Here is a 14,822-nt window from a genome sequence, read left to right as displayed (position 1 = left end):
GTGGCCGAGGGCAGCAAAGTGTCCAAGGGCAACACGGGTTCTCGGCCATATAGGAGATAGAACGGTGAATAGCCGGCGGTGTCGTGACGCGATGAATTATACGTGAACGTCACATATGGTAAGTGAAGATCCCAGTCGTGGTGGTCGGTCGCAACGTACTTGGAAAGCATGTCGGTGATGGTTCGATTGAGGCGTTCCGTGAGGCCGTTGGTCTGGGGGTGGTAGGACGTGCTGAACTTGTGCTTTGTCGAGCAGGAGCGGAGTATGTCCTCGACGACTGCCGACAGAAAGCTGCGGCCACGGTCAGCGAGTAATTGGCGCGGAGCACCGTGCACTAAAATGATGTCATAGAGTAGAAAGTCAGCAACGTCAGTAGCTTTTAGCTATTTACAGTAGCTATTTACAATTTATTTACAGGTAAGCTCACGGAGGCCAAAATGGCGACGCTATACCAAACCGGCACACACGTCGTCTTCGTCCTCCTCAATGCAGCCACGCTGTGGCGGCTGTTCCGTAACAATATCTCCTGAATCTAGTAGTCGTCAGGTAAGCTATTGTAAGAAGTAATGGTAATACAGGGCCATTGAGGGCCGCTCTCGCGAGACTGTCAGCCATTTCGTTCATGACTAATCCTTTATGTCCAGGCACCCAAAGCAATCTAATTAAATTTATGTGGGCAGGCACTAGAAAATGAAATGTACGTAAAATGTTAGTAACAACATTTGCTGTGAGCGAGGAACATAAGGATAAAGAATCTGTTATTATTACTACCGCCGATATTGACAAATTTAGTTTGCGTAAGGCTAGGACTACAGCTAGAAATTCAGCCAAAAATACGGAATAGAAGTCCGGAATCCTGATTGCAAATGACCAGTCTAGAGCGGGAGAGAGAATGCCAATTCCAGATCTTTCTTCACACTGTGAGGAGTCTGTCGCAATGACCGTACTTATAGATAAACTCAATTATTGGTCCTGTAATAAGCCGTTTAATATATTATAAGAGAGATGTTTTGCATTATTTGGGTAGATGTCATCATATATAATTTGTAGGTTCTCTCGCACATCGCAAATAGGCGGTACCTCCCAGCGACGTACATTTAAGGGATTTATCAATGTTTGTACGAAGACCACCTGTGGTGTATGAAAACGATGCTAGTGTACTCCGAAGAAAAGTGCAGGGTGGGAAATGAATATGTATTTCAATCTTGTAAAAGGGGATTCATACAATTGTAAGACTGTTTGCACCGTCAGTAACCGAAATCTACACAATATTGAGGGCAACCTGACTTCTTGGTGTAATATGTTATTGGCAACATATTTCGGTAATCCGCAACACAGTCGTAGGGCTTCCCGCTCAAGTAGAACAAGGGGACGTAATTTATACGCTGGAGCACCAGAAAATAAAACACATCCAAATTCTAAAATGGGCCGCACATACATTTTGTATATCATTAAAAGTGGATCTCTCCGCATTCCGGACCGACTGTTGCACAGCTTACGTAGCATACCAACTGCTCGCACTCCTTCTTTAACTATATGGTCAATATGGCCGAGCCAGCTGAGGAAACCGTCATATACTACAACTAAGTATTTCACCGACTCCACTTGAGGTATAGTCTCGAGGCGATAGGATATCGATATGTTAACGGGGTTGTTAAGAGGGAAAACCAATATCGAGCATTTTCTAACGTTAAGTGAAAGGCGAATGTTGTTTAACCATGTTTCTATGGCGTTGAGGTAGTTTTGTAGTCGATAATATAGAGAGTGAATATCACTGTCTGATGCGAAGAAAGCAATGTCATCCGCGTATACGTATGTTTGTACATCTTGATGAAGAGGAATGGAACACATCAGAATATTAAATAGTAATGGTGAAGTGACAGCTCCTTGAGGAACACCTCGTGATTGATTATATATACTCGAGGAAACGCCTTTCAGACTGCAGTAAAATGTTCTTACATTTAAAAATTCACCAATAAAGTTTGAAAAATAATTTGGAATCTCTAGATTTCGCAAAATATCTAATAAAATTAAGCGTTCTACACTGTCGTAGGCTTTGGAAATGTCTAATGTCGCAATAGCACCTATTTGCCTCTGTCGCCTTGCTAATTTTATTCTACTTTCTAGGTCCACGTGAGCATGCCAAATTGACCATGATGGTCGGAATCCAATTTGGCAGGGGCTAAGCAAGTCCTTGTTCTGTATAAATTTAATCATGCGGGCATATAGAATTCTTTCAATTAATTTAACCAAATTTGAAGTTAGCGCAATTGGCCTAATGTTATCTATTGTATATCCTTCCCCATGATTTTTAAGAACAGGGATGATTTTAGCAATTTTCCACGCAGACGGAATCCATGAGAAGCGAATTGAGTAATTTACAATAGCTAAAAGGTCACCAGGAGCTTCCTTAAATAAAATTCCGATCATAGTAGATGTTACCCCATCCACACCGGGAGCTGAATCTGGAAGTCGCTCCACGATTTCAGCCAATTCTAACACGGAGATTTCTGTAATATCATCTGATGCCCTTCGTAAGCGATAACAACTTGGCAAGACAGAAGAAAATCTAATTTCTAATCCCATCGCGATTTCTTCTAGTGATTGTTTCATTTCATCGCTACTTAAGATTACAGAGTCAATATTAATTTGACGCGAAAGAACTTTTCTACCGCGGAGAAAACGGAACAATGCACGCTTATTTTTATTGTTAGACAAGAAATTGTCTAACACCGCAAATACTGCGATTCAGACGCATTCGGTTTTCATTCCGTCCCACAGTGTGACCACGCGCAATGTTTTCGGTTCATCATGACAATCGTCAAAGCATGCAGTATGGGCCTCCATTGCGATTATGTGCCATGTTCGAGGATCATTACAACGTGGTCATTGAGAAAATGTGCCGTAGTGGATGACTCCTGGATGAATTTTGATTACTTGCAGTTCTTTTAACGTGTATTCAACACGATTTTATTTTGTTGACTGTTTCAATATCAGATTTCGCATTGTTTTTGGAGCTGGCAGCGACTTGTGAATCCATGTACTTTTTTTCTTCTGAAAGCTGACGTGGGGAGAGTCTTGCATACGGGGTCTTCCATATTTTATTCAGGTGGTCGCTGAATAGAAAATGCACGTAGCTGTGGAGTTCTTGGATGTTTCAACGTCACATGCTATAGACAACGCACACACGCGCGTAGATTTTAGGCCTGCACTTCCTCCGCCATATTGGATGAGCAAGTTTATGATTAGGCGGAGCGGGAACCTACCAGTACTGCTGTACAGTTGTCTACTACCTTATGACAAGGAAACGCACATCTTAGGTCGCTAAGTTTGGCGAAAATATACACGCCAGTTCCACGTATTTGTTCCAGAAGTATACGCCATAAATTATGCTTTTAAATATGTTGGGCAGTGTAGAAAATGTTCACGGTCTAAATACCAGTTCACGGCACCAGTTCAGTTCAACACTCGGGCGAATGCGAAAGTGAATGACGCACATGCTTAGGGCGCCCATTTTTAAGAAAAAGTCCCGTGAGAGAAATGCACCTCGGAACGACGATGACGGATATAGTTGAAGCAAACATGGGTTCGAAACACACACATAGGGGTCCGTTACATTGGGATCCCAAATCATAAACCGCACACTAGGCCGGCGTGTAACATGCAATGTGCTTGCATTCTATGGTCAGGGAGATCGCATAAAACGAGAAAAATGCAGCGCGGTGTGGAAGGGGTTAAAGTCGGAGTGAATTCGAACACTGCTTTGTGGCTAAACCAGTTCACAGACGCAGCATCCTATGCGAAAATGGATGCATAGTCAAGCAAAGGAGCGCAACAATAATAATAATAAACCTAGACAGAGGAACGTGAAAGTTCTCAATCGAGCAATTCGCCTAATCACACAACACTTAATTAGCATAATAGTGTACACATAGAAACGCCGAACACCTGTAAAACAGACAAACAGTACACAAAAGTGCTTGCGCGAACGATGTGAGGCACGTCCTGGCTATACGCAAGTGTTAACACAACGCGTTTCGCCAGTCAGTCGAAGAAAGTGCATTTTCTTGTCGGGTTCATCTTTGAGCCGCTGGGACAGCTGAACGCCGCTTGGAAAGCCGGCGAGTTGCGGACAACCTTGTGACAGTCGACACCGAAAGCGTGCTTCGCGTCCAGCCTCGTGCAGGCCATGTAGCACAGGGTCATGAAGAACACCTTGTCCGGCGACAACCCTGGCAGTGCCGCCGGTGCGCCGTCCTTGTCGTTTCGAACGGCGCGCTGAAACGCGGCGTAAGCGATTTCCAGCGCCGGCACTTCGGGAAATATGCTCTCGATTCCTTCGTCCTCGAGGCAACCGTCTTTCACCTCGAAAGCCTTCATCGACGCGTCGCTCGCAATGATGGACGCGACGCTCCTGTCTTCGGCGTCCCACGTGATGCCCACACTGTCCAGCGCGGAGGCGATCTGCAAAGCTATGAGGAATCCGAGGCCGCCGTAGAACATGGCCTTGTTTCCATCCCCGTAGTACAACGGCCGGTCGACTATGCCGATAGGCAAGGCGATGCTGTTGGTGATGTAATCGTAGCCAAAGCTGGGTGGCGGAATATTACTCGGCAGGTTCAGCGTAGCCTCGAACTCGGCTGTCCTGTCGTGCTTCGCCACGGCGAAGCGGGCCTTTATCCAGTAATCGCCGAAAGTTTCTTCCTCGCTCGGGTAGTCATTGTACAGAGAACTGAGGAATTCGTTGCGGATCCATTGCTTCGCCGGCCAGAGGAACGTTAGCACGGAATCTATTTTCCTCGCAGCGCGCGCCTTGCTCTCTTCGTCCAGCCATCCGGAGCTGTTGATCTTACTGGAGGCGGCGTAGATCAGGCTAGTGAGGCCAGCATTGACGAGCTCGGTGTCTCGCTGAGTGTAGCCGGAAACGTAGTTGAGCGCGAAGACTAGCATCTTCATGGAAGACTCCACTTGATGGGCGCACAGTATGGGCCTGTACCTGTCCGCCTTCCACGTGTTGCCGTAGCGAGCCGTCTGCAGCTTCGGATCCGATATGGGCGAGTACGCCTGGACGAAGGCCCAAGACAGCTGTTCGATTAGCCTTTGGTGGGTGTAGTTCGCGAAGAGGCCTCCCAGCGCCGCCAGAAAGCCCGTGTCGCTCACGGCAATTTGGTCGCTCGCGACGAACTTGGGGCTGAACGCCAGGCTCAGAGTCAACTGCTCCAGCCACTGCGATGAGGAGACAGGGGCGGTGAAGTTGCCAACGACTGCGAGCGGCAACACGGCCGGGATCTTCTTCTTCGAGATGAGCGCCTTGTTCAGTTGCTCGAGTATGCGACCCTCGGCGTCAGCAACGCGTTCTATTTGGGGCCTGCTTAAAGGAATGGTGGAGCTGGTACGAAATGCGTTGTAGAACCCAAGCCAGTAGCGCACGTACCCGTCGCCGCTCGTCACGCTGACGTACTGGTTCTTCAGCAACGGTATGTAGTCCCCCGGTCTGATCCTCAGGCGCCAGTCGGTCTTCTGCAATGCGGGCGCGTTGACCGCGATCCATAGCGGTATCTGCCACTGGAATGCTAGAGAAAGCAGGACGCCAAGGGCATTGGAATCTTCTCGAGGCGGTTCCGGCCAGCTTAACCTCATGGCCTGCATAAGGCGTCGAAACTCTTCGATGTTGGCTACAGCTTGGGCTGCGGAATCCATGCAGGCAACGTGCATGGCGCGCGCCTTCTCTCCCACCGGAAGCTCGCGAGCGCCGTTGGCTAGCATTTCCGGGAAGCCGATGAAACGAGAGTAGAGGATGCCATCTATGGGCGACTTGGTCTGCTCGCTGTACACGCCCGAGGGTACCCAGGCGGAGCAGACGTACGCGGCAAAATCGACACACGGGTCGATGCTCTGGTTCAGTTTGCGCGTGAGCGTACGAGCGTGGTACAGGCAGCCATCCGTGTCGCAGTAGTCCTTCAGCTTGGCGCCGCGGTGGTGGGTGATGATCGCGAAGGCAATGACGCCGAGGATAACGGTGACCGTCACAACAATCGAGGCGATGGTGAGGACCCTCATCCTGATCATGTCGTCCTTCTTCATTCCAGGAAACCGCAAGGGCTTCATGCTGAGCTGCACGCACACGCATACTCAAGCTGTAATGAGCGCGTTCACTTAAACTCTCATAAAACCGCTTATAGATACGATCTCACAAAAACATTTGCACGCTTACACACAGAGAGAGAAGGTTTCCTTTCATGATGGGCGACGACAGGTATCACCTTGTCACAAAAGGAAATGCGCATGTAACGCAAATTGTCTTCTCGCCATATCAGATCAATTTTGTTGCCTTTTACCAATTCTCCGCCCCTTTACTCTAAGAAATGATGATGACGATTTCTAGTGGCCCCTTATTTGATTGAAACCTGGATAACCAGCTTTTACTACATCTATTGCAGCCTAGCATTTTGTCTATAATTTTCTCTGTATTGCCACCTACGCCTGTGACAATGTCGGCTTTCATCGATATCTTCTGTCTTTTCTTCCACCAACAATATAAACGTATCTTGGTTATCTCTACCACTGACCAGTTAACGCTGCCATCAACATCGAATCCCAGTGCTTCTGGAAGGTGGATGCTCCCTACGAACCTTGCTCAGTGAAAATTGTTAAGAGAAAGAAAGAAAGCTTCTTAGACGTATTTTCGAATGGTGCAATTTTACGACTGCTGCTAATGTGAGTGCTAATTTTGGATTTAAGATAAGAAAGTCAAGTATATATAGTTCAGCTTCACTGTCACAATTTATATATTATCTTATAGGCTTGGTGACATTATGATGGAGGCTCTCAGTTACCTTTATTATTCTCCAACATGGGACATGCACTGTGTTTGACATTGAGTGCTGCACCGTTGGGCGCTTCGCGTCGCGAGCCTAGTCGTGTTGGGAAGAGCAAAGGCGTTACACATTGCAGTCAGTAGTACTGCACCAACTGAAGTAACCCACAAGAAACGGTGAGCCAGGTTCAGTTACTTCACTCACGATTGTCGCAGCTTCCTTCAGCGCCTTGGTTGTGGGCGAGCAGGGCGAGGCAGTCATGTCGCCTTTGTGCGCTCGGGCAGCAGACGGAGGGACATCTGGGGAGCGCGCTGCGGGGCAGACGTGATCGGTGGGGCTCGCTCTCGTGGCGCCCTCTGGCGCCTTCGCCGGTTCCTGGTTCGGTAAACGGAAATAAAGAAAATGTTGAAAAAGAGTGTTTTAGAAAGCAGTCCCGGAGCTATCGCGAGTACGATTTTCGGCAAAAATCGTTAGGGAAGCACGACACGTATGTTTGTGACACATGAATCACGTGGGTCAGGATATAAGCTGGGCGAACAAATGGGAAATCATGAGGCAGCCAGTCAGCGTTTCGACAAAAGGAGACAGTGTTGTATCCGCGCTTGAAACGTTTGCTCCATCTAACGGAAAAAAATGTATATGCCCCATATGCAGTAATCCCGTATTAACACATGGGGATGCTATAAAAAATCCGCATGTTCCCATTTATTATACAGGTGTGATGTCATATAGGACCTAATCATATGCTACATTATCAGCCTATTTTTTATGTTCACGGCAGGATGAACTCCTCTTCCTACAATCTCCAATTACCCATGTCTTGCGCTAGCCGATTCCAACTTGCGCCTATATCATATGGGGCACCCTAACTAAAAAAAATATGCCACGTAAACATAATATCCGAAATATTAACACATAGGGATATCCTATAAAAACCCGTATGTTCTAGTATCATCTTGGCCATGCGCCATAACATACATGGAAAAATACGGGTTGACTTCCTGTGATATATGGGGCGTGTCCCATATCATATCTTGCTCACTAAGAAAATTTCAGCTGAAAGTTCGCGCGTGGTGTCAGTCTCTTGTCGCCTTCACCTTGGTGGCGCGTTATAGCCTGCCCTCATGGAATGCTACGAACTCACCCAAACATGTACCCTGCAAGGATGTCGGAGTTTATACGGGTTTTTATATGCTATAATCATATGTTTAAATTGGATTATTGAATATTGGGCATATGTTTTTCTTCGGCAGGACCCAGGCCGTGGCTACGTCATGGCCCAGAACCCTGGCGAATACGGTGTCTCCTTGTCGAAGCACGGGCGCCGGGCAGAGAGCCCTGGCTGCGGCAGAGCCCAGGCATCGAAAGGTTGGTTCCGTGCTAAGGCGTCCCTTGTTCGCCCAACGTTGATAATTTCAAACTTCCGCCTTCTGTGATCATTCCGTTTTGTTTTCGTGTGTCATGTGATTATTACAATGACATCAACTGGGAATAGAAAAAAAACGATTTCAATTTTGATACCGGTGGTACAATTGAGACGTTAATATCATCGGAACACGTGTGCACGGACACGTACAACAGATATGCTGCGGTGCTACAGCTGTGTTCAACAATTTTGCAGTCTCCAGCAAAAGCGCTCCTATCGAAAGGTTAAGCACATTTTTCACTGTCGTTGTGATAGTTTTTATGACTACAAAATGAAAAAAAAGAAACTATTCATATATTCGATGAGCTAAAGCGCAAAAATAAAGGGCCACCCATAAGAAATATTGAATTTATAAAGCCTGAACAGACAGACAGACAGACAGACAGACAGACAGACAGACAGACAGACAGACAGACAGACAGACAGACAGACAGACAGACAGACAGACAGACAGACAGACAGACAGACAGACAGACAGACAGACAGACAGACAGACAGACAGACAGACAGACAGACAGACAGACAGACAGACAGACAGACAGACAGACAGACAGACAGACAGACAGACAGACAGACAGACAGACAGACAGACAGACAGACAGACAGACAGACAGACAGACAGACAGACAGACAGACAGACAGACAGACAGACAGACAGACAGACAGACAGACAGACAGACAGACAGACAGACAGACAGACAGACAGACAGACAGACAGACAGACAGACAGACAGACAGACAGACAGACAGACAGACAGACAGACAGACAGACAGACAGACAGACAGACAGACAGACAGACAGACAGACAGACAGACAGACAGACAGACAGACAGACAGACAGACAGACAGACAGACAGACAGACAGACAGACAGACAGACAGACAGACAGACAGACAGACAGACAGACAGACAGACAGACAGACAGACAGACAGACAGACAGACAGACAGACAGACAGACAGACAGACAGACAGACAGACAGACAGACAGACAGACAGACAGACAGACAGACAGACAGACAGACAGACAGACAGACAGACAGACAGACAGACAGACAGACAGACAGACAGACAGACAGACAGACAGACAGACAGACAGACAGACAGACAGACAGACAGACAGACAGACAGACAGACAGACAGACAGACAGACAGACAGACAGACAGACAGACAGACAGACAGACAGACAGACAGACAGACAGACAGACAGACAGACAGACAGACAGACAGACAGACAGACAGACAGACAGACAGACAGACAGACAGACAGACAGACAGACAGACAGACAGACAGACAGACAGACAGACAGACAGACAGACAGACAGACAGACAGACAGACAGACAGACAGACAGACAGACAGACAGACAGACAGACAGACAGACAGACAGACAGACAGACAGACAGACAGACAGACAGACAGACAGACAGACAGACAGACAGACAGACAGACAGACAGACAGACAGACAGACAGACAGACAGACAGACAGACAGACAGACAGACAGACAGACAGACAGACAGACAGACAGACAGACAGACAGACAGACAGACAGACAGACAGACAGACAGACAGACAGACAGACAGACAGACAGACAGACAGACAGACAGACAGACAGACAGACAGACAGACAGACAGACAGACAGACAGACAGACAGACAGACAGACAGATTTCCGGAATTTCAAATATATCTCTCCTATCCTTGGCAGAGGTTTACTCATATGGCTTCGTATGAAATATGTCGTGTGCGGAAGAAACGATTGAAAACGTGCCATTATGAGTTAGTGTACAACACAAAGACTCATTTTCGCAGCTGCATTACATTTCTTTGTGTTGATATTGAATCTTGACATTTTTTTTACTTTTATCTAGCTTACTTTATTACTCTTTTGCATGCGACCATTCTTGCTAACGTGTCTCCGCTCTAATGTGCTAAGGCGCTGAAAGCGAAATAAATCAACAGTAATATCCTACGACTCTAACATCCCGATTCTGAAAAAAAAAATGCACCCTATTTCTATGTGTGTATCGGCTCACCAGTGTTAAAACGTGTGGTATGTAGGATGCCATGCTTTAACAAAGATGTTCATCCTTAACAATGTATCGCGTTTCTTTAGCGACGTATGAATCGAAGTAAGCCGTACGCAGTAAAACGCCGCGCACCAAAGATTACTCAAAACAACGAATTAGTGGGATGCACTCACGATCGATGGAACATCCTGAAGCACCTTGGCTACAGGTTCGTTGAGGCCCTGGGACACACGTCCTCTTATCGGTTTCTCGCTGTCCGCGGAAATTGCACTACGAGAGCTTGCGCTGCAAACATCCGGAGCCAGACTTGTTTGTTCGTGGTTGTACGAATGATACGTCGACGACGACCCCTGTTGGTCGGAAGCGTCCTGGACAGTTGAAGCCACAGACGTGGTGCAGAAAGCACCGGGACTGCTGCTTACGACTTGTGGTTGTCTAGGGGCCGACAGCAGCGCGGCCAGAGTTGTCGCTAAAGTGGTGGCCAGAGCGTAGAAGGTCGACAAATAAGATTGGGCGGTCGACAAGTCGTCCACCTCGTCCGCTCTCGTCGCCGACTCCGCCTGGTCAGGGTCAATGCCACTGACATCGGCTTCGGCGGTGGGATTAGCTCCTCGGTCCGCCAGCCCGGCTTGGCCTGCCTGGCCTTTGCGTCTGTTCGTCTGTCTGCCCTGGACCGAACCCTGCCTCTTGCGTGCATTGACGGCGCCTTTCGGTACCTTCGCTTTGCTGGTCGCCAACGTATCGAGCGTGGGTCTGCTCTGTTGATACTTGGACTTCTCCGACTTCTTGCTTGAGCGTTGAATGCGACGCGAACGGCGCGCGGTGCCTACCGTGGCGGTAGGTGCCTGCTCGGTCTGCCAATTGTCGCTGCTCTGCGGGCCGCGGCCTCGGATGGGTGAAGCGGTCGTGCGTTCGGTTCGGCCTGTCCATGTCGAGTGATCCGATCCTATTTCGCTTTTGCGGCCAATCGCGTGAGAGGCAGCGGTGGTGGCCTGAGTGTCCTTGTCCTCCTGATGCTGCTGGCGGCTTGAACGGTGACGGTCGGCGGATTCCTCGATCCTGACGACCTGCCCGTCGCTCGTCGGCGGGTTCTTCGACATGTCTGCTACGCCAAAGAAAGGGAAAGAATTAGCGGGGAATGGTACCATACGATCTTACGAAACATGTAATTCGTGGTGAGGATTTCCTACCGCGGACGCTGCAAGTGATTGGCTCAAGATGGATAGAACCTGAAACTATTCCTTTTTCACTGCCAGGAAACCCACTAGCACTCGGCATTTTTTTTTCAAGCCGACTGCTACGTTTTAGCTTGCCAACCATGACGTGAGACGTTGCGCAAACGGATGGCCCGAACCAGAGGGTGGTGTTATTCATGGCACTGTCGATTTCCGCCATGGGGTCGAACTCGCCGTTTTGCCAACTCTGATTGGCCCAGAATTCTGCTACGTCCACTCCGACTGGTGCAAAAATGCCATCATTACAGAATTCGACAATATGACGGAATATGAACGATCGATGCGCGGAATAATACCCAGAATTGTCTACAAAAATTACCAAAGAGAACTTTGACGCTGTGATAATTCAGCTGCCATCAGAACTGCATGCACGGCGGTAGTAATGCCACGAGGGCTGTTTCGTGTTTGCGTGGCCCAAAAGTCATCAGACAGAAATTTGGCGACTGTTTTATGGATTGGTGATGACTCCTTTTTCTCGATCAGCATCTACCTTTGCGTAGATACTGCGTTGGACGACGTGCTCTGCTCCCTTTTAACCGCCGCTTATATGCTTCCGTCCAAGAGGGATTATAGCGGCCGATACAGAGTCCGTAATGGCGAAGGATGTTTTTTTTTTTTGTCGTCAGTGCTTGGGCAGTGTCACCGGGCACACAATCTGAAGTATTCTGCTTCGCGGTACTCCTTCGGCGCTCTCACTGTTTTGCCAGAGTCACTATTTCCAGTGCCAGAGTCGTCGGCGACGGCCCAGACATGAGCGTGAACTTCAGCACGCTGAGCACCAGGTCGCGGGATCAAATCCCGGCTACGGCGGGCGCATATCGGTGGGGGCGAAATGCAAGAACACTGGTGTAATAACCCCAGGTGGTCAAAATTAATCCGGAGTCCCCCACTATACGACTTGCCTCATAATCAGATCGTGGTTTTGGCAACTCCATAATTTTTTTTATTTTTAACTTCAGCATATCAGATCATGGTTTTGGAAACCATATAAGGTTCTAAAATTTTTAGAAATATTCAGTTTTACCTGCGAACATGTATTTTACAACAAAATAAATTCGCGGTGACAAGGTGCCATTACACATTGTCTGCGCCCCCTCAAGCGACATCTGTAACTCTCGTGCAGAAGGTTTCCTCAAGAAGCTCTCGTGCAGAATGTCCAATGGTGGGTAGCTGGATTTCTCTAATCTTCGTGCTTTTGGCTTCCGACCTTCCTGTGACGTTATTCATTACGCCTTATCTTTCAGATTCTCCAAGAAATCGCATTTTTCTTGACGCACTAAGGCAACGAGCTCTTACAAGATAATATATTTGGTTGAAGAACAAAGAAGAAAATTTGCAACGTTGTAAAGCCATCTGAAGCCAGCACGCCAAAGTTTAGGCTAATCCAGGTATACTATCCTTATTATTCCCCATGCTGACTGAGCCGCCGTGTTTGCAGCTCCTATATTGTACACGAACTGGTAATTGAGAAGTATAAATCCTAATAGATAACCTCGCGAGAATGCTCGAAGCCACAAGACCAAGGTGTGTACTATAAACCATCATTCCCAGGCCATGGCGGAACGATCATGGCGCCAGAGTTCCCTGCACGCTCTTGCGAGTGTCCCTGACTACGGCAACCGTTTCAAAAAAGATCCCGATCCCGATCAAAAGCAAAACGCTGGTTGACTTCGGTTATCCGAAGAGAACCCCATCTATGCGCACAAAACGCGACATGGTCGCGATTCGTATCAGCCTATCGCCTTTTGCGTCTCCCAGCGCTCAGAATAGCTGCGGGGACGTTTCAAACGCATCCTCCAACAAGAGGCTTATTAAAATTAAATTATGGGGGTCTTACGTACCAAAACCGCGATTTCATTATGAAACACGCCGTAGTGGGGGACTCCGAAAATTTGGACCACCTGGAATTCTTTCACCTGCACTTAAATCTAAGTACACGGCACTTTGACATTTCGCACCCACCCTAAATGCGGCTGCCGTGGCCGGGATTAGATCCCGCTTCCTCGTGCTGAGCAGGCCAACGCCACAGCCACTATATATAAGCAACCACGGCGGATAACAAGAAGCTTGCGTTCGCTAAAGATTCATCATAGAGTATAACAGAAATGCTAATGCAGATACGTGGCAACAGACGCATGCTTACCTGTTCCGCCTACAAGGCCCGGCGATGCAGCAAATTTCCGAGTTCCGGGGTGCTACAGAACGGTTAGGCTTCGTGGCTAGGGTTAGAGACGCCGGTGTCTCTCGCGTTTGCGAAGCTAGGAGAACGACGCGTGCCCCGCGTGCAGCGTGAACGTCTTCTTCTGCGCGTGCAGAGCGTGCTATGCCGAGCCTGGTGGCATATAGATGGTGGACCGAGTTCGCTGGTAAAAAGAAGCGCACAGGAAAAAAAGAAAAGAAATCCGGCAGACCCTATCTCATGATGAACGTCGACGTTAACGCGATGAGCATTGAAGCAGTATATAGCGACACGCTGTATTGCCAAATTCTTCACTTCTGCGTGGCCGACTTGCTTAACTTTTTGTTTTACCGACACCTTCTTTACTTTCCTGCAGCTCGACGCCAGTCGCCCAATGCACTCTCTGGTCGTTGTTGTTGTTGTTGATGATGATGTCGCGAATAATTCAGGCGCATAGCCACAGTCGGTGACTGGCCACGAATCGGGTGTTTAAGAGAAACGGAGAAGAGGGGATACACAACAAAAAAGGGAATTGCCACTTACAGATAAAAATGTACGGTGTGGGAGGAAGTGAAAAAAGAAAATTGGAGATTATCACCAAACGCAGAATTGAAAAATCAGGAATTAATTTAGCAGGCTAATCGATTGGATTCAGTAAGGAAAAATATTGAACTGCCAAGTGAACATTTCATTCACTGAAACTTAGAATAGTCTACAAAAGACAGGATCACAGGTAGAACAAATTTATAACAACACAGCATACTGGAGCTTGTAATAGACTTTTTACTATAGCGAAACGTCCACCGGACAACAAGAAATGACCTATTGTCTCTAGGTCGCTACAGTATGAGTAGAGCGGTGAGGGAACCAGTCCAGGCCTGTGTTGATAGAAATTTAACGTTGCTATGCGACAACTAGCGTAATCTCGTGACATATATACTCTTCCATTTTTTCGTGTCTGGCGACATTCTCTTCGCCAGGGATATAAAAGATGCTGGTAACCCGTGGAGTCAGTGCCGAGTCTGACACTGCTTGCATGAAACGCACTCATAATGTGAGAGCCACTAGAAGCGGCTAGTGATGCACACAAAGATTTATTGACAATATCACAGCTGACGTAATTGGTGGGTTT

At 47.8% G+C, this 14,822-nt stretch overlaps 1 protein-coding gene across 1 annotated transcript; it reads right to left on the bottom strand.

Moving 5' to 3' along the window:
* Positions 1 to 2,550: 2,550 nt before the first annotated feature.
* Positions 2,551 to 13,834, bottom strand: LOC126523052 (endothelin-converting enzyme 2-like). Its single transcript, XM_072288743.1, has 4 exons — positions 13,655 to 13,834; positions 10,450 to 11,381; positions 7,023 to 7,193; positions 2,551 to 6,114 (listed from the first exon to the last, which is right to left on the bottom strand). Exons 2-4 carry the CDS (start codon positions 11,374 to 11,376, stop codon positions 4,045 to 4,047), a joined length of 3,168 nt encoding a protein of 1,055 aa, XP_072144844.1. The 5' UTR covers positions 11,377 to 11,381; positions 13,655 to 13,834; the 3' UTR covers positions 2,551 to 4,044.
* Positions 13,835 to 14,822: the final 988 nt, after the last annotated feature.

This window comes from Dermacentor andersoni, chromosome 6 (genome assembly GCF_023375885.2).
Source record: "Dermacentor andersoni chromosome 6, qqDerAnde1_hic_scaffold, whole genome shotgun sequence".
NCBI classification, from domain to species: Eukaryota; Metazoa; Arthropoda; class Arachnida; order Ixodida; family Ixodidae; genus Dermacentor; species Dermacentor andersoni.
Note: the sequence above shows the minus strand (reverse complement) of the source record. Positions and strands in the feature narration are given on the sequence as shown.